The sequence below is a fragment of the Corvus hawaiiensis genome, chromosome 8 (assembly GCF_020740725.1).
Source record: "Corvus hawaiiensis isolate bCorHaw1 chromosome 8, bCorHaw1.pri.cur, whole genome shotgun sequence".
In the NCBI taxonomy this organism is placed as follows: domain Eukaryota; kingdom Metazoa; phylum Chordata; class Aves; order Passeriformes; family Corvidae; genus Corvus; species Corvus hawaiiensis.
The window spans coordinates 12,112,919-12,139,087 of NC_063220.1; the positions used below are offsets into that span (position 1 = coordinate 12,112,919).

The 26,169-nt window shown below is 40.9% G+C and overlaps 2 protein-coding genes across 4 annotated transcripts in view; one reads left to right on the forward strand and one right to left on the reverse strand.

The window, feature by feature from the left end:
• Positions 1-262: 262 nt before the first annotated feature.
• On the reverse strand, positions 263-6,437 carry GSTO1 (glutathione S-transferase omega 1). The gene is made up of 6 exons (XM_048310845.1): positions 6,323-6,437; positions 6,130-6,238; positions 4,367-4,589; positions 3,278-3,379; positions 1,053-1,159; positions 263-801 (listed from the first exon to the last, which is right to left on the reverse strand). Exons 1-6 carry the CDS (start codon positions 6,354-6,356, stop codon positions 648-650), a joined length of 729 nt encoding a protein of 242 aa, XP_048166802.1. The 5' UTR covers positions 6,357-6,437; the 3' UTR covers positions 263-647.
• Positions 6,438-8,897: 2,460 nt separating this feature from the next.
• Positions 8,898-26,169, forward strand: part of CFAP43 (cilia and flagella associated protein 43) — a 44,546-nt gene continuing 27,274 nt past the window's right edge. For 2 of the 3 annotated variants that reach the window (XM_048310842.1, XM_048310844.1), the window contains exons 1-10: positions 8,898-9,017; positions 10,898-11,151; positions 11,954-12,050; positions 14,785-14,952; positions 15,893-16,043; positions 20,489-20,639; positions 22,618-22,680; positions 23,627-23,706; positions 24,408-24,539; positions 25,298-25,414. In XM_048310842.1, the coding sequence (XP_048166799.1) occupies positions 8,944-9,017; positions 10,898-11,151; positions 11,954-12,050; positions 14,785-14,952; positions 15,893-16,043; positions 20,489-20,639; positions 22,618-22,680; positions 23,627-23,706; positions 24,408-24,539; positions 25,298-25,414 (1,287 nt within the window). In that variant the 5' untranslated portion in view covers positions 8,898-8,943. The remainder of the gene's footprint in view (positions 9,018-10,897; positions 11,152-11,953; positions 12,051-14,784; positions 14,953-15,892; positions 16,044-20,488; positions 20,640-22,617; positions 22,681-23,626; positions 23,707-24,407; positions 24,540-25,297; positions 25,415-26,169) is intronic. The other variant, XM_048310843.1, reaches the window with a different exon arrangement.

Here is a 26,169-nt window from a genome sequence, read left to right on the forward strand (position 1 = left end):
CCTAGCATATCTAACTGAAACTGGAAGCCCTTACTAGATGGTTCCTGCAAACATGACTTCAGCAGGGGTAGATGGGCAGGTCTGCAAAGTCAGTGTTTTGGCAGTAGAGCTGTCTGAAGAGACCAACCAGTTTGCACTAGGAATCACATTTTAACTTCACAAGCCACACTATCTGTTGTGGCCTTTACAGTGCACTGCTCCTCTCTCTCTGTACAACCAGTCCAGTGACTAATAGCTGCCCAGAAACAGGAAGGAAAAACTGTTTGAAGACAACATTGTTTGCTTTTTATTCATTTTCAAGACACCAGTATTACAATTTTAAAATCAGGTAACAGCATCAGTTCAGGGACTGCCCACTGCCATGCCTACCAAGAGCCCAGAGATTACAGACCAGCACCTCTGAGTAGAGAAGTTTTCCTTTATGCAATATTCATGGCCAACAATGACTTTCCATCTCCTTCTTGAAGCCAGCACATCCTTCTCGTGACAGGAAGGAGTGGAGTTCACAGAAGGTTTCTCAGCCTTTTCAGCAATGATTTATTCCCCATTTTGAAATGCAACCACAGCAGAGCCCCCAGCAAATTACACTGACTTCCCACACTGAAAAACAGCACTGACACTTCAGCCAGCATGTGCCTACTGGCACCTCAGAGCCCATAATCACATGCCTCAGGGCTGTTCTTCAAATACAGCTGGAGGTAGTTTTTGAATGTCTGCGGGTCAGTTATTGTAGCCTTGACAGCAGGGTCCTCCTTCATGGCCTCCACCCAGCGTTGGAGCTTTGGGGCGTGATTCAAAGAGCTACAGGAAAAAGGAAGGGACTGAGTAATGCAAATGGAAAATCTGGAGGGCATCAAGGAAACAGAACAGCTTGAACAGTTCCATTTTACTACTTTCTCTGTCCCAGTTAGAGCAGGATGCTTCCCCCAAACTGCAACACAATACAAACTTTCTTCAGCAGCCCCCAAGAGTGGCCCATTGCTGCAGTGTACACAAGGAATATTAACACTGAGGCACTTCAGAACACACCAGAAGCCAGGCAAGGTACTCACTCTTTCAGCTGGAATGCTTCCAGACGTTCAAACCACGGCCAGATCATGTAGTCAACCATTGAGACTGAGTCCCCACCATAAAATACCGTGTTGCGTTTGGACAGAACCTGTGAAGGGTGAGAGATGTCAGTTGCCCCTGAAGGAAAAGTGCAGCAGAACACTACACAAAACCCCCACTTCCTAGTGGAAGGCAGGCACACTACAGGGATCAGTGAGCAAATGAAGGAGATACAGTATATTTCTCTTGTGCATGCAGTATTAGCAGAGTTGGATCTAGTCAGTATAGTTAAGCTTAATACTACAGCTGCTATTTCATAAACTAAGCCCAGCTCTTCTCCAGAGGTTCAAAAACTGCCACAAAATATGAATCACTAGCAAGCTGCAGCATGTGCACAAAGAGCAGGTTAGCTCAGAACATGTTTGTGATTTCTTGAGTGTCATAAAGCATTAATGGCACAGACTAATCGAACACAACAGCACACATGCATTTCTTGAGCAACAAATCCAGTTAAATTTATCATCCTGGTAAATTAGAGCACCATTTTAGCAGGGACTCTTTTGCCATGGCAGCTGAGGCCACATGATGTCAGGGAAGTACTTCTAACATTACATCTCAAACTGCATTTGATTCCAGGTGTAAAGGCAACAGGAAGCAAGTGTAACTTACACCAGAAAGAGATCCTCCTCACAGCTCAGCACGGAAAGCAGGGCCACAAAGAATGCAGCAAGTTCTCCTGTTACACTTATGATTCTGATGCATTTTTAAGTGCCATGGTCATCCAAGTTTAATATCCTTTAAGGACCCTCCAGAGCTTGGTATCTTCTTTAATTACACTAGTGCCTCTGTTTTCACACACCTGGGTGTTTTATAGGTGGAACTCAAGAGACCTTACAAATCTTGGTTTGTTTGGACACACACCATTCTATACATTCATGTGGCATTTATTCCCTGTCCACAACCCCCATGATCTAGCAGAAATTTTAAAGAAGCCCTTTGGGAAGTACCGAGCTATTTGAGCTCCCAGGCAGAACACAACCAGCAGCTGCACAGGACAGAGACAGGAACACAGCCCCCTCTGTCGGGCAGCAGAAATCAAAATACAGAAGTGTTCCAAAGTACTTCCCCTCTGAAATATCTCTTGCAATACACTGAGGGAAGTTTGCATGGCTCTGTTCTGGCCTCCCATTCACAGACCATCAGCAGCTGCTGCAAAATCATTCAGGGTATAGTAAAATAGAGACACTGAAAGAACAGCAATTTATTTCACAGTATTAATCAAGCAGGAAGAAGGTTAATACACCTGTATTTCATGGAAGTGAAACACACAACTTCCCCCAGGAACTCGTTATCTGCACTACTCCAGCCTCAGTCTGACCAGATGGACAAGACTACGCTGGAAACTGTGTTTTGGCAACCCAAGGGGAAGGGAAAGCAGAATGCACAGCACTGTTAGGAGAACTAGGAAAGTACTAAGAGGTTATTGGCAGCTTTGCACCAGAACAGAAATACTCTGGAAGAACTCTCCTTCACTGGTCCACCCAACAATTGTCTGTGGCTACTAAAGACAGAAGGAATGGGTTCGTGACAAAGGCAAGTCCGAGAGCTGTTCAGACTAGCCGAGAACCATTACTGACATGGACTGTCAAAGTAGCTAATACAGCATATCAAAGCCACCTGACACTTCCTGGAGCTCCACTGAAGTTGCATTACACCACCAGTAGCAGAACATAGTCCACGGTTGGATTTCTACACGGGACACATTACATTCTGCTTCCACCCACCCCCAAAGATAAACCCTAGAATGAAAAAGATTTTATGTCATCACCAAAGTGTCTGCACTGCTTTCAGCACAGATGCTCTTCCACAGCTCAGACTCTTCAGCCCTTGCTTTTAGTACATGCTTGTTGTGGTTAAGTTTCAACCTGCAATGCTGCAAGGTCTCCTTCACTTAAAGCAGAACAAAGATATCCAAGACAACTAGAATTCAAAAATCTCTACAAGTCTACACAGTCTTCATCATTAGATGAAGTTTAGTTTACCTACTTGAAATTTACTCTAATGGTGTCCTTGTGCATCCTAGGCTGGGGTAGTAAATTGAGAGATCATATCTTGTTGTAACTACCAACTAAATGAGAGATCCACCTCCAAAGGCCATGGTATGAAAAGAAAAAAAGGAATCATATAAAGGCTGGCAATCTGCTCATTATCATGAAATAACTCTCACCTCTTCAAGTTTGCCAAACTTTTCAGCAATCTCTGCTTTCAGTGCCGTGGTGTCCTGTCCATCTTTGACTGCCAAAACATGCTTGAAAAGCAAGGATGTTATCTATACAAAGGAAAGTATAAAGTTTTTAATGCACCTAGTACAAGAATACAAGCAAGTCACTCAAAACTTAAAATGTTAACGTAGATGTTAAGATATCAAATGCAAGTTAAAGCTTAAAAGATTTGACTTTAAAGAGTTAAATAAAGTCCATTAATAAAAATCTATACTTCATAAAAGGCAAACAAAAGCCTAGAGGAAGAATGAATACAAATAGTAATGAATTTTAGTCTTGTAATATGAGAGTAGTGAATAGAAGGGTGTTTCCCATCTGCACATTTTCTTTCTTGCAACATACTTCCCTGTAACTCTCTTCTCATCATGTCTGTTTAAAAAAGGCCTGTTGCAAATATATCTTCTCACTTAGCCCCTTCTTTGTCCACATCCCTTTGTCATCTTCTGTTGATTCCTCTCCTATCTCATATCCAAGCTGATTTCTTTCACTTCCTAGACTCCTCAAACCACATGCTAGTACAGAAAAGCTAATTCCAGTCAACCAGCTCCAACCACAAATGAGAGCCAAAACCAGCCTCCCTATACATGTTCCATGTTCACAGCCATCTCTTGTCCACAGTTTTAGGCTCTGTCAGGCACTCTCCTCATCCTGCATGCACACAGTACTTCCTACAGAAAGAATCAGAATAAAATACAGCAACTGTCACTTCCCAGGTCTCACATATTCAGCTGGTTTGGTCTACTAACCTTTGCTCTACTGTAGGATGCTCAAAACCCTACCTCAGTCATACAAACTTTCAGTAGCTTGGATGCCTTCCTGCATCCATCCTTGCACATAAATGCTGGGAGCAATTCAAAGACACAATGGTTTGTATGTGCTCACAGCAAAAGGCCCCAAATATCCCCTCTGCTTATTTAAATGCTCGTCCCAGACACAAGACCTGCCTTAAAGGATGAAAGCAGCATCAGTGACAGCTGCAGTTTTTGGTGCAATGGTGAAATCAGAAACGCAATCGCACTCTGCTCACACAGTACCTTTGAGAAGTCTTCCAAGAGCATCCTCTGACAGGCTCGCTCATATGGGTCTGAAGGCATCAGCTTCTTCCCTGGAAATGCTTCATCCAAATACTCACAAGTGATTGGGGACTCACAGATCAGCTGGCCCTTGCTGGTCTCCAGAACAGGAACCAGCCCAGCAGGGTTCTTCTCAAAGTACCACTCAGGTTTGTTCTTCAGATTGATGTTGATTACTTCATGGCTAAAAGAGTAAAAGAAACAAGACCCAGACAGGCTCAGTTCTGCTCCAGTCCACCCCACACCATGGTGAAACACAGTCACCTCATCAGTTCAATACTTGAGAGGCTCAACCCTCAAGCCCTGTACTCCCATTTTCTTTGAAGTTGTTTGCAGTACTAATCCTTTGACACAGAATTACTGCCACACTTCACTGGAGAAAGCAAGCACAGACTTAAAATGAGTTGTTTGCAGACTGTATGCATGTCTTTTATTAGTTTAACAAGCACCCAACTATCAGATCAAGCTAAAAACAAAGATCAGAACTCAGCACACTTATCACATTTGAGTTCAAGGGCAGTCTAAGAAAGAAGCAGTTGATTCCAAATGAGCTACACCCCAATTAAGAAATGCATCTGAACCTTAACCTGCCCTTACACCAAAGAGTAAATCAGGAGAGCATCCTACCTACTTTTCTTCCCAACCTATGGCCTCACACAGAACAGGTGTTTATGGTAAAGGGAAATAGCTATTGATAAAAAAAAAGATACATGGGAAATATGTCTATATTAACAAACCATAAGTTTATGCTGAGTTATATGTGTGACCCCAGAAAATTCCTAGTAAGCCCGAAAGTCTGCTAAACACAGCTGAACCTTCAAAACAACTGAGAAGTTACCAGAAGGCAACTGTCACATCTAGGTAGCCATAAGACCCCTCCAAAATCACCATGCTACAACAAACCTCCCAGCTCCAAAATCAGTCCAAAGACACTAAATAAAAACAGAATTAAACGGACCCAGAAGTTTTACTGCATCTACTCTTAAAAAAAAAAAAAAAAAGACCCATGTAAAAACCAAAATTAACTAATTTAACTCTCATCTTACTATCAAGAGACCTGTTAGCATTCCCTATTCCAACATGAACTCCCAGCCCTGTGTTGGTTAACAAACTGCTGGCAGGCCTTGGACTTGGGAGAACCAGAAAAAGATGGAAAAACAGTTACTTTTAATTTGTAAACTAAGGGGGACATTAAACCTCACTGAAGAATGCTGAAATAACATATAAGAATGCTAAAATGACATGGCTATCTTGAAAAAGAAACAAACACTGAATTTCATTAACTTAGTACAGCAAGAGAACAAGACAATGTTATAGGAACTCAGTACATTCCTCTTTTAAAAAGGCCATTCACTCACTATTGTGTTTTGCTGGGCAGTGATACAACAGAAACACTGAATATTCGTAGCTTCCAGAATTTTCATGCCCACTCACATCAAAACCAAACAGAAGTATGTTATGTCTCTACTCACATTTGCCCAGGACAAGCTATGACAGGCAAGAATGATAAAAGAAAATCAGTTTGGGGTTTTTACTTCGGGCCTTTATGCAGCTGATTTCATACGCAGCCTACTTATTCAATCTTTAGAGCAAAATCACTCACAGAAACATCAATCAGCTCGTTCAGAGATGTTTAATTTAGGAGAGAAAGGAAGCCTGGCCCGCCGCTGGCTCCGTGCGCGCCCTGGGCGCGGGGCGGTGCGGCGGGGCCGCGCGGAGCTCACCTGATGCCCTTGGCGCGGAGAACCAGGCGCGTTCGCTGCGCGTAGGGGCAGAAGCGCATGCTGTAGAGCCGGACCAGCCCCGCGGGCACGGGCCCCGGCGCCGCGCTGCCTGCGGGGAGAGCAGAGGGGCTGTCACCGCCGGCACTCACCGCCCGCCCCGCCTGCCCCCGCCGTGCAGCCCCGCGGCGCTTACCCTTGCCCAGACTGCGGGAGTGATCGCCCGACATGCCGGCACGACGCGATGGGCTCCGACCCGTGACTGCCGCTCCGCGCCGCCCGGCCCCAGCGCCGCCGGCACCGCCTCTCCTCTCCCGGCCTCCCTTCCCACCCTCTCGGCCCGGGGCAGCGCTGCTGCCCTCTGCTGACCGGGAGAGCTTGTCCGGTGGTCTGTCCGTGAGCTGACCGCCCTGCCCACCCGGCTGGGACAGGCACTGTTCAGCTGCTCTCGATGCTCTCCCTCTCTTCGTTTACAAATAACAGCACAACCACGTCTGGCACTCCCGTGGAAATAGGATACCCACGGCTGAACTCCATCCCACGGGCCAGGTGTATTTATAAGCAGTGCCTCCAGCAGCGGGTGAGGCACCACGTTCCCCTCAGCGCTTCCTCCTGCATCATCTACCACCCTCCAAAACCCGATCCAACCTCACCTTGAGGGTAACGAGAAGGACTTCTCTCTCCTGCAGCTGTTCTGCTTCATGATGAAGACCCCAAGAGGAGACAACCCAAGAGACAAGTGGGCACAGCTGAAGTTAAATCTGACTTAATTACTACCATGCAGTCATAGAGGGATTCATGCTTGCTTCTGCAAACAGGATCTTTGTGAGAGCATCAGTGCATGCATAGAGCAAAATAAAGAACCAAAGCACAGATTGAAGTCGTCTCTGTCCCTTTGCTCCCTCTTCACTTGAGATTAGGGCACTTCCTTGCACCAGCTTTCCCCGGAGTATATAATGGAAATGGAAGTGCTTTCCTCTTATGAGTTTCACACATTGACACAGTGTCCAGGTTAATCTCTGACCACAGAGGTGACATGATTCCCTTCCCGTGGCTCCACATAATCTTCAGGTTGGAGCTGTACATTAATAGGAAACAGCACGTTTGTAGGGACCAGTGGGCTGGCACAGCTCTTGCAAAGGGAGGGAAAATTCCAGCCTTCCCAGCAATGCACATTTCTCTGTCAAACCCCCAAGGCTAATAGCATGTTCTCCAGTCTCATCAGTGGATCTGTGCTTGCACAGGGGGCAAGTTCTACCTGTGGAGACCTTATGGTTTGGTTTTGTCACTGGAGTTGGGCCTCAGACACCAGATCACAAAGACCAATATTTTCTGTGGTGATCTCACCACCAGATAAACACCAAGATGGTCACTGTTAATATAACCATGGCTTTGACACCATTACCCATGGGAATGGAGGAACATGATTTTTGTTGAGTCACTGCTGCTTGATTATGTATGTATTAAACATGTCAGCAGACAAAGGGAATGGTAACTTGTTGCGCAAGTCTGCCATGCCCAAGGCAAACAGAACCTGTACACAAGGTGTTCTTTGCCAACAAAATAATTTCTCCTGCCATAAAAAAACCCGAACAACTGTGTTAGAGGACATAGTCCTCATTCCTCTAAGTACCTATCCTTAGGAAAGACTCAGCAAAATTTTGGGGGATGAAAATAGAGAAAAATAATTTGAAATTTCTCATAGCAGTTATGCAACACACAAGCAGTCTGCTAACTCACAGCCTGGAGACAGGATACAGGAACTCAAACAAACATCACAAGACTCACATGCTACAATATGCCCTCAGAAACACCAAAGAAAATAAACCCACTTCCTCATTCTCTCCTGGTGTTGCATGGCATACAGAGTGCCTGTGGAGACAAGAGTTAAGGAACAGGCTTGTCCTCCTGCCTCTGGACAGGAATGCCGCTCTCCAGCACCAAGAGTGCACATCAGTACTGCACAACTGCACACCGCCACTGTGCAGGGAAATAACAGCAAGCGAACACAAGCAAGACACTGTAAGTAACAATCCTCCCTTTAGGAAAGAAAATCTATTTTTTAAACACTTGGAGGTTCCTACTGTGTTACCAGGCTAAAAGCCTCAAGTACAGAAGAAAAGGCTACAGCTGTACTTTCTTTTCTTTCCCGGGGAAGACTTTCCCTCAGCTTACTCTGAAGCTTCAGGAGCTTTATCGTACACAATTCAGTAACAACTTCTGTACCTTACCGAAAAATCAAGTTTGGAAGAGACATTTAAGATCAAGCCCAACTGTCACCCCTAAGCCATTATCACTCAGCACCAAATCCAGACCCCTCCTGAACACCTTTATGGATAATGACTCCAGAAAGACACAAGAGGCAATAGGAAAACAGATACAGCTGTCCTGGTAAGAGACGGGCAGATGACACTGGACCAGGCGCACGGCCACACAGGGTGACCAAGAGACAGAACCCACAGTCTCTCCCCCAAGGCTGGTGCACTCCTACACTGGATTCAGCACCTGCTTCCTACACACAGCAGCAATAACCACCCAGGTTAAAGGCCACAGGTATCAGCGGCTCAGGGTCAAAACTACTCCATTTTATCAAAAATAAGCGCTCCTACAACACCCCGAACCTTTCCAACTGCTCCAGCTAGAAGCGGACACTTCCCCTACCAGCCTTTAAATACCCACCCGTGCTCATTGATTGGCTAGCGCAGGGGCGCGGGCCAATCAGCTGCGTGCTCGAGCCCGGCCAATGGCGGGTGCCGTTGCTGTTGCCAGGCCGCGGGGGTCCCGAGCGCTGAGGGCTCGGGCAGGGCGGGCTCCGCCATGGAGGGACCCGCCATGGAGGGCCCGGGCATGGAGGGCCCCGCCCGCGCTGCGGAGGCCGCGCTGGAAGTGAGGTGGGGCGGCCGGCACAGCCCCCACACGCTCCTGAGCCCGGGTGGGGTGCGCGGTGGCCTGCGCTGTGCTCACCCCGCGGCGGCTCTGTGAATAGGGCGGTCAGGCAGGGAGAGGAAAGGAGGCTGCGCTGTCGGGATCTGTCAGGATAGCGCGGGGGGAGAGGGAAAGGAGCGTTCGCACGGGCACAGATCACAGAATCACAAATCAGTCGGGTTCACTGACCACATTGGGTCATCTGGTCCAACCTTCTTGCTCAGGCAGGGTCATCCCAGAGCGTGGTGCATGAGATTACATCCAGACGGTTCTGGAATAGCTCCAGTGATGGAGACTCCACAGCCTCTCTGGGAAACCTGTTCCAGTGCGTGGTCACTCGCACAATAAAGACCCCTTCCTTCCTTTCCTTCCTTTCTTTCCTTTCTTTCCCCTTGTCCCCTTAGGATATATAAGAATGATAAATTGCATCGTCACTCCCATTAATTTATCCCTGCATACATGTTTTCTAGATTTCATTTTACCTCCACAAACAGAAGTTAGAAATACTTCATTTCCACTATTTTAGAGCTAGTGTTGGAGAAAAGCACAGAGCTAGTCCTGTAAACAGGTTCAGAGAGGTCTCATGTGCCATGGCACCCCACGCAACCTGTTCTTGTATGAAGGAAGGCCCAGAAAAACATTATGAGCTGAAATGTCTCCTCTGTTGCCATGGCATTCAGTTCATTTCCACAAGCACACTGTCAGTGCTCCCACTCCTCTCTGGCTCCTACATTGACTCCTCTCTTATGTAGCAAAAGAAGCCAAGAGCAGAAACTCCTCAGAAAAGATAATGGGAAATTATTGCTGGGCATAAATTTATCTCAACACCAGTAATTTTAAAATGTTCTTAAGTATGAGAGTGCTGAGGCTGTAGTACCATCTCCTAAGAGTACAAAGGATCAGCAACTGAGCTGACTTTATGACTGACTTATGTTTGTGAAAGGAGCATAAAAATGCTTCTGGTCATTGCAGAGAACAAAGGTCTCTCCCAGTCAAATTCTCTGATTTGGAAAAAAGAGCAGAGATGGGATGTTTCTGAATGATAATTCCAAGAGAAGATGCTAACAGCAGTGTTATACACAGAGCCTGTCTGTTTCCTGCTGTGCTACCAGCAGGCTAAACTGACATCCTCGCTTAGTGGTAAATAAAGATCCCTTTGGTAAGACAACCCTGGTGTTTGTCCACACACTTTTTGAAAAGTAAAAACATCTGCAAGCAGTTATGAATTTCTTGACATGTTGTAAGTTCATAAGCAGGGTCCTCTTAAGTAATTTATTTCAGCCCTTGTGTAACACATCCTGTTTACATTCCAGAGTTTTACCATGTTAAAGTACTGGTGTCTTTAAAGCAGAACAGTCCTGGTTTGCTTCATATAAACAGAAGCTATGCCTTTATGTTTTTTATTTTCTGTGTATGAGATGAACTATGAAAGTGCAAAAAGGTTAAACAAACACAACTGGGTCCCGAGTATGGATTGTACCCATGCAATTCTTTCAAATAAAGTTATGCCATTTGCTGAGATATATGAGTACAAAACCAGAGCCTGTGAACTTGGCTGACTTTAGTGAAAACTGAAAGAAATAAAAGCATCTCTCCATGTTCTTATGCCAGTCTTTTGTGCTCCATCAGGGTAAGATCAACTGTATGTTTTTGGAAGCACTGAACTAGTGATTCATAATACCAAATCTCAGTTATTGTGGTTTTGCAACATGAGTATGAGGATGAATCTAACAAATCCCAAGCATCAGTCCAGTGGAACTTAGGCTACAACATTCCCTTTTGCACGGTTTTTTGAGAAATGTGTGTCTTTGGTTAATGTTCTAACATTCAGTTGCTCTATTTTCAGTTGGGTTCAGGGATTCTCAGACAAGAACTTTGGCTTTATCAATGATCAAACTGTCTGCTATCCTTGTGGTAATTACATCCTCTTCCTGGACATCGAAACAAAGAAGGCAAGAGCACTGCTGTGTCAGACTGGCCAGGTGGGAGCCTTTGCAGCAAATTCCAACAGTCAAGTGCTGGCCTTTTCTGACCGGAAGCTCAATCCCATCATATACATCTACACTTTTCCTGAACTGAGTAAACTGACAGAATTAAAAGGTAGTGATGTGGTGACCCTCATCATCATCATTTCATTAAAACAATGCTTTAATCATCCAGTTTCTGAGGTTGGTTTTTTTTTATAAGACTTGAAAAACAGTGTGGCAGGGAGCATAAATCTCATTATGAGATTTATGGAAAGCAGTGGAAGGAATTTTCCACTGTACTACTTTTACTTAGGTTCAAGCTAGGGAGGAATATGACCATACATAATGAAGCTAATTTAAAAGGAAAAGAAAAGGAGTTAAATGGAATTAGTTTTAGGAAAATGTAGTCAGAATAAGCAACAAAATCATACTGCAGTAGACTCCCAAGCAGACTGCTGAAAGCCAGATGAGAAATTCGGGATGTGAGAGGGATGAAGGGTCTTGCAGTTAAACTTTGGAGTCCAGGATTTAGTGTATGTTTTTGCCTGCTTCATGTAATTTCTCTCTGTAGTTAAGTTGCTTACCCTATTCATGTTTCAGTTCCCTTGCCATTTAAATAAGGATCATGCTACTTGCTTTTTTCATGTATATGAATAAAATCATGACTGCAAAGGATTTCATGGGACTTGAGGAAAAATACTTTACAATTTCAAAGTATTATTGAAAAAAATTGAAAAAATTCCAAGCAGTGATATATAGGGAACATTTTTATGATCAAATCAAAAGAATAATCTGCAGTAAAGCCAAGAAATCAAGGGCCTGGAGAATATTTAAGGAGTTAAACTGGATATAAAGGAAGTGAGAAGAGTATCTGTGGTACTATAAAATAAAGTCTGGGACAATCAAAGACCATGTTCTTTATTTTTATATTTCAGGTGATGCTCAGCTGGACTATACCTTACTTTCATTTAGTTTCACAGGCCCATATCTGGCCAGTTACTCTTCGATCCCAGAATTTGTTCTTTCAGTATGGTAAGAGTAAAAAAATAAAATTCTCTCATACCATTTGCATTTAATTCATATATTTGTCTGACTACTGTTTTAACACAAATTAAGTTAACAAATTTGGAAAACATACTGTTTGCCTTCATCTCTTTTTTTTTTCCCCCCCTGATTGATCATTGTCTGCAAACTTTCTGTACCAAAATTGCTGTTTATTTTCTAGTATTAGTAGACACCAGTCAAATTGGCTGTTAGCGGTACCAAAGTTATCTTCTACCTTCTTCCAAATTTTGTTTTTTGGACTAATTCCGGAGCCTTCAGCATCAGTTAATTATCTGTTCACTGTTGGAAGCTAAGCCCATGCTGTTTGTGGAAGAAAGTTGCCTGCTGAAAAGAGGAAAAAGGTTCTAAAGCCCATTTGCACTGGTTTGTCCCCCTGGACTGTTCAGTGCTCCTCGTAATTACTTTTGCTTGATCTTAGTTCTGGCTTATAATTTTGCTCAGTGATTACACTAACTTGGATCACTGGGTTAGATCATAATTTTCTGTTCATTGATGTGAAATATATAATGCAGTGCAGATACAGAAAAGTAGAATATGTAGTATTTTAATTGTACTGTAAAATACAGCCCTGCTCTTGCCTCCATTGCCAGCAAGTTCCCATTGACTGTGGAGTCTGAGCACTTCAAAATAAATGAGGAGGGAGAAAGGCAAGCAAGGACATATAAGGAATAGTTGGTATAGTCTCAATTTAACGATGATCTTTTCTTATACAATTACAAGTGAAGTTGCAGAAATTCCTGGAATTTCAGAATTTAGTAATGAGAGTAGATACTATTACAGATGCCTCTTCTTTATCCCTTCTGAAGAAGAATAAAGTTTGCTGTGAGCTCTGATCATACACAGTAGTTCAAGAAGGATGTCTGTGTATATCACACTGGAAACCAACAAAGCCTCACTGGCCTGACAGCTGACACACTTGTCACTTACAGCAGAAGTAACACACGTGGTCCAATGTGTTCATTGTGTGCTCTTAAACAAAAATGCTCCATCCTGAAAGACTTCTCTAGATTATTCTTAAAACCAGAAATACCTAGAAATGTTTAAATGCTTTATAGTAGTAGCAATTTCCAAGGCCAAACAATTTTAACCAGCTTGAATCAGCGTGTTACAACTGTCAGCAGCTAATTGTCATAAAAAACCATCCTAAGTCACAAAGAATTTAGTGACAAAATACAATTACATTAGAATATTAAGTTTAGAATTTATGATAATTTCAACAGAGGTGTGTGAGTTTACTGTGAAATCAGGACCTTCATTTTTGTGATTGGATTATATTGTGCATTCATTGACAGAAATCTCAGTGTTGAGCATTAGATGTCATGCCTATATGACCATTGCACAGCCCCAGTACTTTAAGCAGCTAGTTTGGGATCAGAGGTATAAGAGATGTTTTGAAAGATGTCAGTCTCTAAATATAAAGAGCTTGTGGATAACTAAAAGCTGCCTTTCATCTGAGATATTTTATCCCTCATCTTTATTCTTTTCTGTTGAAAGGAGAAGCTTAATGTCAGATTCCTTTTCAGATACGTGTTTCACCATAGTTTCAGATCTTAGTAAATTATCTACTATAAAACCCAGTTGGTGTTATCTGGTAGGTATGAGACAAGAACATGCTGACAGATCTTTAGAAAACATGATACACTGATATCTTTAAAAGTGAGAATTGTAGTTTATAGCTTCCTGTAATTTTAATGAGGGCTACTGGATATGTATGAATAATTCCCATTTTTTGTATATGTTATAAATGTTAACCATTGTTTGCTTTGTGATTATTTCTGTGAGTGAGTTTATTACAGCCAGATTAAGGGATTATACTGAATCCATTTACAGTAGTGTATGCATTTTAGATTTTTCCTCTCAGCAATAATGACAAATACCAAAGCTATAAATGATATTTAGATTAGCAATCAGATAGATTATCCAATAAATTAAGAAATGGTTTTAACCATTTTCTTCAAATATTATTAATCAGTTCTTGGATAGCACCTAAAAATGCAAATGCCATCAAATGTTAGTCTGAATAGTGAAAAACATGCAAATTAAATGAGGAGAACATAAAATGGGTTATACTGGACAAAAGAAAAGTCAGTGGAAAGCAGATTCCCAGGCTTCTGTCAGCTATACATAACAGCCCCACACAGACTCTGCCCTGGTTTGTGCCCAAGTTAGTTAATGCAGCCATAGCTTGTATGTCTGCATTCACAACACAATTACTGTATTACCTAGGTAATTAATCCGTAGATAATCATAGGCTGACTGTGATTTGTTTCCTTATTATAACACCTTCCAGCTGCAAGCATTACAGTCATTATGTTACAGATTGGAAAAGCAAGGCTGGGGTGCTGAGGAGTTAATTGTTTGGGCCCCTTTGAGTAGTCATCGATGGAGCTAATGAAAAAAAAATCCATTTCTTGTGACCATTGGTCTTTTCACAGAAGGGAGTGCATGATAGTGTTTCTAAAATGTCAGTTATTCAATCATTTTCTAGTAGTAATAACTTTATGTGTGGCTAATTAACCACATCCTTTTCGTTCTCAAGAGCATCTAACTTGTTTGACAGCAGAAATTTTTTGTCAGTGACGAAGTATTTGTTTTCCAAACTGGATCTTGAACGTCAGTCATAATCACAACCAGATCTTTGGCTTCAATGTTTTTTTGCCTGTTTAATGAATCTGATTTTCTTTTACTCTCTTTAATGAAGGAATTGGCAAGAAAATATCCTCCTGTGCAGTGAGTCTCAGCCAGGGCTAACAGGGACCTCTCTGAGTTTTAACCCTATGAATTGGCAGCAGCTGTGTTTTGTTGCTGAGAGCTCCGTTACCATCTGGCACGTTGAGAGGTGTAAGGACGAGCATCACCTTACGCGACAGTGAGTGGAACACCCCTCAGGCTAAGGGCAAAATCTACAAGTATATTTTAATATCAAAGACTAACAACACATGTCTATTTGCAAAGGATTTAGTCCCACTTAGTTCACCTAGTAATTGCAGTCAGTAATTGCTAAATCACAACCACTATAAATCTGTCTAGTCAATCAAATGAATTAAATTTATGATTTCATTTCTCAGTACTCACATGACCAGATTATGCATTCCATGAAGCTAATACTAATCAGTTGCTTTGGCAGCCTCAATCAAAAGCTGTGTTAAGGTGCATTAAGGTCGTGCCTGGACTGTTTTTCTGTAAGCGACTACATTGAGCATTGCTTTTGTAGCTATGAAACCATCGAATTTGGATCAGTTTGTTCCTAGTAAGCATAGTTAAACAATATCTTGTTGTAATCACAAATTGTACCAAAAGCAGTATGAGTTTTCTATGTGATTTCCAGCTTGTGTGGCTAATTAACAGGTCCAGAGAGGATGGCTCTGTCAATGCAGTTCACTGAGCACAGCAAAACTAGAATTTATTTATGCCAAAATGTTTTTTGAGGTTGGTATAAAAGTAGTATGTATCATTCAAGTTGGAGTCTTCAAAGTATAAAACATATGCTTTGAGGTGACAGCTACTCTACCATTCCCAACTGTATTTAATCTTGTTAACTACTAATATAATCAATATGTTGCCACTGACAGTTATACTAATGAAAGTATAAACAAGGCCTTAATTTGTGATCTGAAAAAAATACCAAAGGTTTTTGCGCGTTTTGGCGTTACAGAATGCATGTGTAAATACATAGGCATGCTCACTCTTCCTCCATTACTTCTGCAGAAATAAAGCCCATTTTGAAAACAGCTTCTGTGTTTTGTATCAGCATTTACATTCACATTTCTTCTCCTCAGACTTTGCTTTTGTCTTTTGCTTTTTCACAGCCCTGTGGAACTCCCCGATGGTCATGGGACTGTGACTCCTCACGAGGATTTGTTTTTCCCACCTTCTCGTAATGATGATCCATACCATGGCCCTGATTTGCCAGTTTCAGCCATTGCTGGCCTGGAAGGAGATGAAGCAGAAACATTTGTGGTAGTTACTGAATTTTTTCTTTCTACTATTCCAATGCTTATTAAATAGGTACAACCCAGCAAATGGATCTGTTACCACAAGAATATTTTTGAAACCCATTTTGACAGGAGACTGAGAAGGCACAGAGCTGCTGCGTAGTGCAGTACAGTGGTGAGATGTCTGACATAGATCCTAGCACAGTCATATATCTGTGCAGTGGAGGTTTGAATCTGTATGCCAGAAGCAGCATTTAGTGTGTCAGCATTTAACTATGCCCAAGCTAAAATGACCTGCTGAAACCTTGAAAACTTATTCCCACACTAAACTGATAGTAATCCTCACGTATCCCTTTGGGATTGCTTTCTTTTTGACTTTGAAAATGCCTCAGGCTATGGAAACATTGAAGGCTGTATTCCAGACAGCAACCCCTGCTTCTGAAATACATTCCCATACCACTCTCAGTGCTGGACCTTGCCATTTGTCTCACTTGTATTTGATTATTTACTTTTTATCCTCCCTTGAGATGCCTCTTTTTAGAGGCTTCAAAAGTGTTCTCATTTTGTTTGAAATTTACTTTTCACCTGACTACAAACTAGAAGTGTGAAAACATTTAACTTGCAAATCTGGGATTCTTTTCTAAGAAAAAGACCATAAATTTCTATTTGGTGGCTTGTGATATATATGAGATAACAAAACTAGCATGCAGAAGATGACACTGGCATTAAACTACATCTTCTCAGTGGACAAATGAGAGTTCTGTATGATCAGATAGTGTGCAAAGAAGAATCAAAAAATAGAAACAGGAAATGATGTTTTCCTGACCTCATCCTCTTTTCATTGCTTCATGCTTTCACAATGGTAGAGGTTTTTAACTGTGTAACTGGTTTCCCATGGTTTTCAGGACAGTGAAGAACTAGAAACAAATATCCTATATTGATTCTAAATACATGTGAACTGCTCATATTTGAAATCACTTAGAACATGGAAAATGAAGATAATATATTCTCATCTGGGGCCTTGCCCTTTTCTTCTGCCTTACTGCCTCTTAGGTTATTGCAGATGACAAACTTTGCAAAACCCACTTCATTCTTTATTCTGTACAGTGAATTACAAGAAGTATTGGGGAAAAAGACAGCTCCTCTATTAGGTCTGTGAGGCTTAATAGAATTTGTCCCGGAGTGGATGCTATTCTGCTCAGTAGTAGTAGGTTCTTATGCTTGAACTCGCAGAACCATGTTGTGAACTTTTCCACATGGAAAAGTTTGTGCTATCAATGATACTAGATATATACACTAAAGATCTCTATAGGGATTTTGCATTCCCATCTGCCTTCAGAAAAACCTAGATTTCTTTTTAGCACCCTCAATGTGATTGTATTGTCCTTATCCATAGAAATATTTCTGGAGTACAAGTAGGCTGTTCTAACAGTCTTCATTGAAGATTTCCTTTTCTTTCAAATTAGATGGTAAATATTTTGATAGTTATTTACTGTGTAGTTTTCTTAGATGGGTGTATTTTTTTGTCAATATTGATAAGGTAATGAACAACAAGTTATTTAAAAATGAAAGGTTTTCTTCCAAAATACTAGCTCTTGTTCCTTTTGTTGTTGTGGTGGTGGTATGTTTCCCTTGTACTAAACTGTGGGTTCAGCACTGGGAGGCAATGAATCTGTTTCTGGCATGTTTTCACCTTACTCCAGACTATGGTAGCTAAGTAATTTTTTTTAGGACTTGAATTTATTTTGCCTTACAGCACTAGTTCTCTCCTCTATGCATGGCTGTGCACATAAACCTCTAACCAAGCAGAAAAACTGAGCACTGTTAGATCTTCTAAGCCCTGACACTGGAGGGAAGTCACATGCATAAGTCCTGTCAAGTTAAGCACCTCTTTCCAACACCCCAGCACTGAAAAGCAAGCCTATTGCCAGCCTGCTTGTTTGCTTCTTGGACGTGTGTCAGTGTTCCATACTCTAGAACCACGTACTGAGGCTGGATATGTACCCAAGTGTAACCACAGCGGGGCAGCAGAGGGAAAGGAATTCAAATATCCTACAGCTTCCCATCCTTTGTTTCTGGCATTAGATTTTTCTAGATCAGAGTTTTCTAAATGTGCTTTACCACAGAATCCCAGAATATGCTGAGTTGGAAGGGACCTACAAGGATCATCGAGTCCAACACCTGGCCCTGCACAGGATCATCCCCAGGAGTCACACCCTGTCCCCGAGGGAATTGTCCGAATGCTGCTTGAACTCTGTCAGGCTTAGTGCTGTGACCACTTCCTGGGGAGCCTCTTCTAATGCCCAACCAGCCTCTGGTGAAGAATCTTTTTCTAATGTCCAACCTAAACCCCCCCTGACACAGAGCATTCCCTTGGGTCCTGTGCCTGATCACCACAGAGTGATCAGTGCCTGCTCCTCCTCTTCCCCTCACAAGGAAGTTGTAACTGCAATGAGGTCTCCCCTCAGTCTCTTCATCAGACTGAATAGACCAAATCACCTCAGCTGCTCTTAATACAGCTTCCCCTCTAGACCCTTCACTATCTTCCTAGTCCTCCTTTGGACACTCTCTAGTAGTTTAATATCTTTCTTATACTGCAGTGACCAAAACTGCTCACGATATTCAAGGTAAGGCAGCACCGGTGCAGAGCAGAGTGGGACAATCAAGCCCACTTGAATTGACTTCATCTCTAGCACCAATTTCATTCTATTGTATTTTTATAAAACTTTTTGTGGCAAGGATCCATCATGGAATTTTTTTCCCCTGAAGAGGTGCTACTCAAAAGGAGAGAAGTTAAAAAAAATACTCAAAAGGAGAGAAGTTAAGAAAAAAAAAGCAGTATTATTACTATTATTATTATTATTATGCGCCGCCGTACCAATGCACACTTCAAGAAGCAACCTGGTTTGGCATTTACATAATCTTATCCTAGGATTAGCATATTTTACCTAGTTTATGTGTAAAGACGGTCATGACAGCAGGTACAAAGGAATATTACAGAAGTTATGTTTACACAGGAAGCTTGTGTTTTGCAGAAATTCAGTTACGACCTTCCCAAAGATTTGTGATGCTCAAGCCTTATAAAATCAGTGAAAATGCCTGTATTAAATGTTCTTCTGGGTGATGTAAAGCCCTATTTGCTATAGATTTATTAATGTTAGTCCTATTTGATTTATAAGGTAAATATTAATATACTTTATTTCTGTAACATTTTTCCCCTGAGAAATTAAAAATGCTTTGGAAGCATAAATAGAATGTAAGTTATTTACCAGGAATCATACAGCAAGTGCTTGGTATATTTTGCTAATGAAATCTAGGTACTTATGAATCTCTGTCCTGTGTTTTCATCAAAAGTCCATCCATATTTCCTCTTTTTATAGAAACTTTAGTGAGACAGCAGGTGTTGTATAGAATTATAGAATCTTCTTTTTTATCATCCGTCATATTGTTTAGTGATCCTCACCACTTCTGCACACATGCATGGTGCTTCGAATCCTCTCTTTTAAATGTTCTCCCAAGGTTTTCTTGTGTTTTGTCCCCCTCTTCCCCTCCCTGAATTCTCTTTAATCTGGTTCTTTCTATCATGGTATTTTTATGATCTCTGTTACTATTGTATCTGAACAGGCCACTCTGTCTTTAGTAATATTTGCTGGAGAAGTTCTGTTCTTCCTGTTTTATGGATAACAGATTTATGAGAGTTATTTTAGCGAAATTAAATTCAAGGCACATGGGAAGTCCAGGTCAGGGATATTTCTAGCACTTATTTGCAGTTGACACAAAGATTGACAGAGCTGTTTTACAGAGCAATTTGGATTATACAATAAGCTATTCAAACAAAATGTGTTTTAGTACTGCCAGGTATGCAAGAACCACATGTTCACGTTTGGCTATAAAGTGGAAGAATATTCTGAAAAGCAGTTTGAAAGGCATTTGTCATGGCAAGGTCATAATAAGTAACCATTTAAATTGGGGCTTCCAGTGCCCCTCTGACATTTAAAGAAACCTCTAGGGGCTCAGTGTGTTGAATTTTATCATAATTTTATCATTAAAAGTTTGGGAGATGCCCTTGTTATGGTGGGTCAATTTCTTTGTGAGGATAGGGAAGATACTGGAGGGATTTCCAAGCTAGGGATAAAATTGTAACAGATTCAAATGCTGGAGAATAAATCCAGATAAATGCAAATTTAAAAATATATAGTTTTTAATTGAAAATATAATTCATCATTTAAACAAGCTTCTAGAGAGAGAGTGAGTTCACCCTTTCTCCAGACATATACTTTTTTGGAGAATGTTCTTTTTCCAGTTACTGGCTTCACTGAAGGGATGACTGAATAAAATAATGCTGATGTTAAACATGATGTCAGACTCTATGAAGTAATGATCTATTTTTTTCTTATTTTGAAATGTATGTAACAGCTTGTACAGATATTTGTCAATTGTTGATTGAACTTTTTTATTTTCATGCTGAAGCCTAGAAATTGTATTAAGACTTCTGTGCATCCCACTGCCCACTGCTGGACTGCAACCTCAGAAATATACATGGGCTGTAAAGAAGGATATGTTTTGGCAATTGATGCTGAGAAGTACAGTGTTTCTGTTCTTCAACAAAAAGCTCCACCTGGTAAGAAATAGCTGAGTGTGTTTCATTCAAGTAGGGAGGAAAGGGGATAGGTGAAAGCTTTTTGTGCTTTCTTCTGTTCTCCTGCTGTGTACCTCACAGAAATTAGAAAGCTATATTGTAGAACCCTATTTTTTTAATTAGTACAGTAAACATATGAGAATGTCTTTTGAGCTTCTGTGGGGTGTTTTTAACACCCAATAGCTGACTTTCATTTTTCTTTGTGAAAAAAAACAAACAAACCAAAACCAAAACAACTGTAAATACATCAAAATTGATTAAATTAACATACATCAAAATTTATTAAATTAACTATATTTCCAGGATTCCAGATCTTATTAACCAGCCCTAATAGATTAACATTAAACCATTAATATACCAGCTATTATTAGTAGTACTAACAACAGTACTATTTTTACTATTAGTTAAGTACCAATAATTTCTTTTCTTTTGCATGAAATGTTGGATAGTCTTCATTTGCTATGTTAGGTAATGTTAGAAGTGACCTTTGAGGGCTCACGAGTCTTCAAACAACAAAACTGAAGCAGTGTGGCTTAATAGCATTCCTTAAGGCCAGCTCTTACATAGACTATTTTATAATGAAAACAAGGCTGTAAACACTACCAGGCTTTACTGGAGAATGTGTGAGGCACAGAGAGTGAACAGAAGATGTCTTTGGCTTCAGACAAAGGAATCTGCTTTTAATTTATTCTGGAATGGGAGGACCTCTGATTGATTGCAACTTACCAAGTTGGTTTGTGTGCCCTATAAGTATTCCCACCTGTCTTTTTTCATGGGGACCTTTGGCAGGCTATGACTGACTAAAGTTTTACGTCAAGGGCAACCCATTTCACACCTTCTTCTTCTGGGAAACCTGAGCTGTCTCCTCTGCTACATGCCATTACCCTTCTGTGCCCATTCAGAGGGTTGCCAAAATGGAGGATGCTGAGACACAACCATCAAAAATTGTTCCTTTGGCAATCTGTACCCCATCATCCTTTGATGGCATGGAAGGTGTCAGTCCTGCCATGGACAGGAAGTTCATGCTTTGGTCAGGTTTAGGAGGAGTACTGGAATATGCTTCTTCCTAGCATAGAGCTTTTCCTCTAGCAAACACTGAATTAGTGGTAATAGATAATCTCCTGGTAATCTTATTTTCTTCTGTTCACATATAGTACATGACTTTTTAAGCTGCAGCAAGTATCCCTGACTTTCACTTTTGATAGTTAACACCAAAATGGAAGGCTGCTTTTAAAACAACCCAACAAACCAGCATTATTTCTCTTTTTGAAATGATCAGAGTGTTGAATTTAGCAAATAAAGAGTTGGAAATGAAAAGTTGAGGTGTGATCAGAACTGTTTTTGTCAGTTGAGTAGAAGGCAACAAGAATATTTGCCATTTGGGCTTTTTCTTGGCCTGTATGTTCATCTTTGAGTGCTGTCCTAAAACTGTATAGCAAAATGGTCTGTATTTATATTATACTGAAGCTTCTGCTTAATTTAAAACAGGCTGCAATCTGTATCTATTTAGCAGAATGCTTAAGTGCATGGCCAGCTTTAAGCACATGCTGAATTCCTGATAATGTGTTGCAAACAGAATCGTAAGCAGCCACAACATGTCACTTAGGCATTGTTTTCAGACTGGCTGAAGTTTCCTTGTAAATGTATCTAAAAAAAGGAATCATTGTTAGAAATAAGAATACCATAACTTAGCACTAGAAGGAAGATAAGTCTGCATCTGTACCACTCTCCACGCCAAGTCCACGTTATCTCCTTTTTACAGCTGTAAACTGAGTAAGAGAACTGTGCTTGCTCAGTTGCATAGATGGCAGAAATGGTAGATATTGAGGAAGAATGCACATTTTTAATTTAGTGTACTGAACCTGGCCTTTTTGTTCAGTAGAGTGGAATACAACTGACTTGTATTGCAATATTGACATACAAACAAGGTCGACATCATAAATTGTTTTCTTTTGTGCAGAGTTCATGCAGAAAATAGCGGATGTGGTGTCCTATGTTCGTAGAGAAGCGCAGAAAAAGAAAGGTATTTCCATATTCAAATGAAGCTAATAGATTTCTAGGCAGCACTGCTGATGTCTGGGAGTAATAATATGTGAGTACAGCTGGAAGCCACTGGTTAGAAAAACTCGTCTCACACTGGCCTCTGTAAGACACATTGTTGGCAATATTATGTGTGTTTACATGACAAAAGATTAATAGCTTTTGTGCCCATAGACAGCCAAATTAAAAGCCTCAGGAGAAAGTGACAGTGGAAAAATTTCTGTTTGTTCTAATTTAAATTGGAGTAAGTGGTGCTAGAAGAGGTTTCCTACTGCTTAGTTTTAGCATTTCTTTAGAACTGCAGTCCCTTGTAATTTATCTGAGTTAGGATTTAGGGGTTTGTTTCAAACACTTTGTTTTGGGCTCCACAGTACAAAAACAATAGAATGGATGAAGTTCAGCACATTACCACAAAGATTATTGCAGTCTTAGAATATGACATACAAAGATGCTCTGAGAGAGCTATGTTTGTTCAGCCTGGAGAAAAGGAAATGAGGGATTTTACTATTGCTTTAGCTATTCAATGAAAGGCTACAGAGAAGATACAACCAGACAGGCAAAGGACACTGTCTGCATCAACAGAAATTCTGGGTGTATATTAGGAAACAAGTACTTTCACAGTGAAGGTAGTCAGACATTGGCACAAGTTGCCCAGAGAAGATACAGAATTTCCATTTTTGGGTATATTCAAACCTTAGCTGATATGACTCTGGACAACATAATCCGACTTTGAGGTTAGTTCTGAGTTTGAAGTCGGCTCTGTGCTGAGCAGGGGGTTGGATTAGAGGACTTCTAGGATCCCTTCCAATCTAAATGACTCTATGATGTTTTTACTCACAAATAAATAGTAAATCATCCCAGATTTGGAGTTGTGACACATTGTTGCAATAAATTAAATTTGATATTTTATGTTGATTTTGTGCTTTTAGGTGGCAAACCAAACAATCTGCAAAAACCAGTTTTACTTGCCATGGCATTTTGTAATGAGGGACTGTACGCAGCTGGAAGTGTAAGGCATCCTTTATGCTTTTAACTTACTGTGTGAAAATCAAAGAACATTCAAATGGAGTATATTTGCAGAGTTCACTGCAAAGACAGGAGTTAGGAAAAAGTGAAGGGCTGCAGGACTATAAAGGTCCTTTCTGGTGCTGTCTATATTCACTTTGTGAAGACTTGACACAGGGGAGCAGAGCAGGAAAATATTCTATTTTTGTAATCAAAGAAGCAATAAAAGAGGACAATCCTGGTTTTATTCAAGAATGTTGTAGAGGAACAGAAGAGAAGGATGGACAAAAAACAGGAAAGGAGAGAAAATGGCCAATGGAATTGCCAAATTGTTTTGTGCAAAATCTAACTCAATATCCAACCCAATCTGACAATGCCATTGTACATTCGTGCTTAAGAGGGGGACAAATTCTTACACTGCCTCAAAAAGAACATGAAATCTAAAGCATTAGCTGATGTGAGAGTCTGTTGTTATCAAACATGGACTGTCACTAAGAACTGTATTAAAGAACACCTTCATGTTCAATAGATTTATTATCTCGGTTTAGAGTCCTTTTGACTTAAACATACTAAAGAAAAATGAGACCATTGGTGATGGGTTGCAGTTAAACACTGCTACTCCAGGGATTTTCAGATCTTGCAGTTCAGTTTGCCCGATAGTGTAAGTGACATAGACCTCATGTGGATTTGTACTTTTCTGCACAGGAGGGCATTTTAATCTTTTATCACATCAAAGAGCTGCAGTATGAGATGAAAATCTGTGCAGATATCTCACAGCCCATTTCCAGCCTCATATTTTCTCCTGATTACACCAGTCTTCTGCTTGTCACTGACCAGGTACAGCATTTGAGATAACAGCACTACAGAATGGGATATTCCTGTGACTTTATATGAATATGCTGATACTATTAGTACAAAACATCTAATGTAATCATACAAGTCAACAAATTATATCAGAGGTGAACATAGTCCATTCTGTGTTTCTACTGAAAATTGGAAAGACTTTTAATGAAGTGCAAGAAAATTGTCTCCTACAGATGGTGGACTATAAAGTACCTAACGTTGAGATTTTCCAACAGAAATCCTTGTGTGTGTGCAGTTGAGTACGTGCTCAGGGTCTCCCATGTGTCCTAGTCATGGATCTACTGGGCATGAACTCCAGGCTTGATGTGTGCTTGCACAGGGAGAAAAGTGTAGTTTGGGTGTGTCAGACCTACTGTGACTCTGCAGTAGAGTTGTTCTCTATACAGACATGAAGTTTTGTGTTGGTTTAGAATATTTATTAATTTCTGGAGTCACATGAGATTTGGTGTGTTGAAATTATTTTATTAAAGCAAGTTTGAGAAACAAAACTTCTTGAAAATGTGATTAGATGGATCACTCTAAAATGTACTAACCTCCTCTTCAGCTAGGGTAACAATATAATCCACTAAATTCAGATGAATCCTACTGGGCACTTTTTACCTCAGGTTAGAGTAAAATACAAAAGTTCAAAGAGTGAAGCTCAGAAAGATGGTGGGGTATTTTTAAGTGTTCAAAAGCTTTTAATGAAAAGTTTCATAGCCAGTGATGGATTATTTCTCTTTATTTGTCAGGGGACAGTCTATAGTTACAAACCTGCCCATAGTGGAGAAGCTGTCAAACTCTTGGACACATCCAGCAGTTGTTTTCTGGCAGCTGATTTTCTTACTCCAGGGAACAACTACTGTGTGGTAAGAAATTGTATTATTTCTAATATAGAACAGTGGCTCTTTTCAGGTAACCAATATGTTGCTAAGGCATGAAATGAAAAGCCTTGCAGAAGTCAGGACTGTTCTGATATTTGTTACAGTTGTGTAACTTCTCATTAAGGAAGTAAATGGCATTCATTCTGCTGTAGCCTATAAAGGGGTCAGAACTTACCCTAGAATGCAGGTGGGGTCATTTATGTTGTATTGGTTCTGCTGCTGATTTGTGTGACTTATATTGTTCAGGAAGATAGCTGAGCAAAAGATGGATTTAGTTCAGAGAACTGATGTTGTCCAACAATTGCTAATGATCTTTTCAGCCTTCTGGACAGGTTGGAACATCCTGAGAGATACTTCTCCTCTGGGTCCAGGGACAAAGAATGCCTTACTCATGGACCTGTCTGTTCGTAGAAATTCCTTGCTTTTCATTGTCTTTTACTCCTGAAAGACATGTATTTTAGCCAGAAATTCATTTCCAGGTCATGAATTCTGCAAGTAGCCAGCCTAGAAAATCTGGGGTCATAGTTGATTAAGTTGGCTGGATCTCTTTGTTCACCATTAGCATGGGAACGCTGAATTTTACCTGACTGTGTATGAGTAGTGTGAAGGTTGAGTGATCTCTAGCCTTACATTACTGAGGGATTACAAAATTTCCTGGATATAAGAAGAAATCAAGTATTGTTTTAATATCCATCATTTTTCTTGTGAGAAAACAAGACCTCTCCTCAAGGCTTTCCTGT

Bases quoted from the DNA above. Each gene is read 5' to 3' on its own strand.
- GSTO1 (XM_048310845.1), bottom strand. From the start codon at position 6,356: ATGTCGGGCGATCACTCCCGCAGTCTGGGCAAGG. The intron at 4,590-6,129 runs GTGAGCTCCGCG...TTACTCTTTTAG, and splicing joins CTCCGCGCCAAGGGCATCAG to CCATGAAGTAATCAACATCA. The intron at 1,160-3,277 runs GTGAGAGTTATT...CACCCTTCACAG, and splicing joins AGTTTGGCAAACTTGAAGAG to GTTCTGTCCAAACGCAACAC.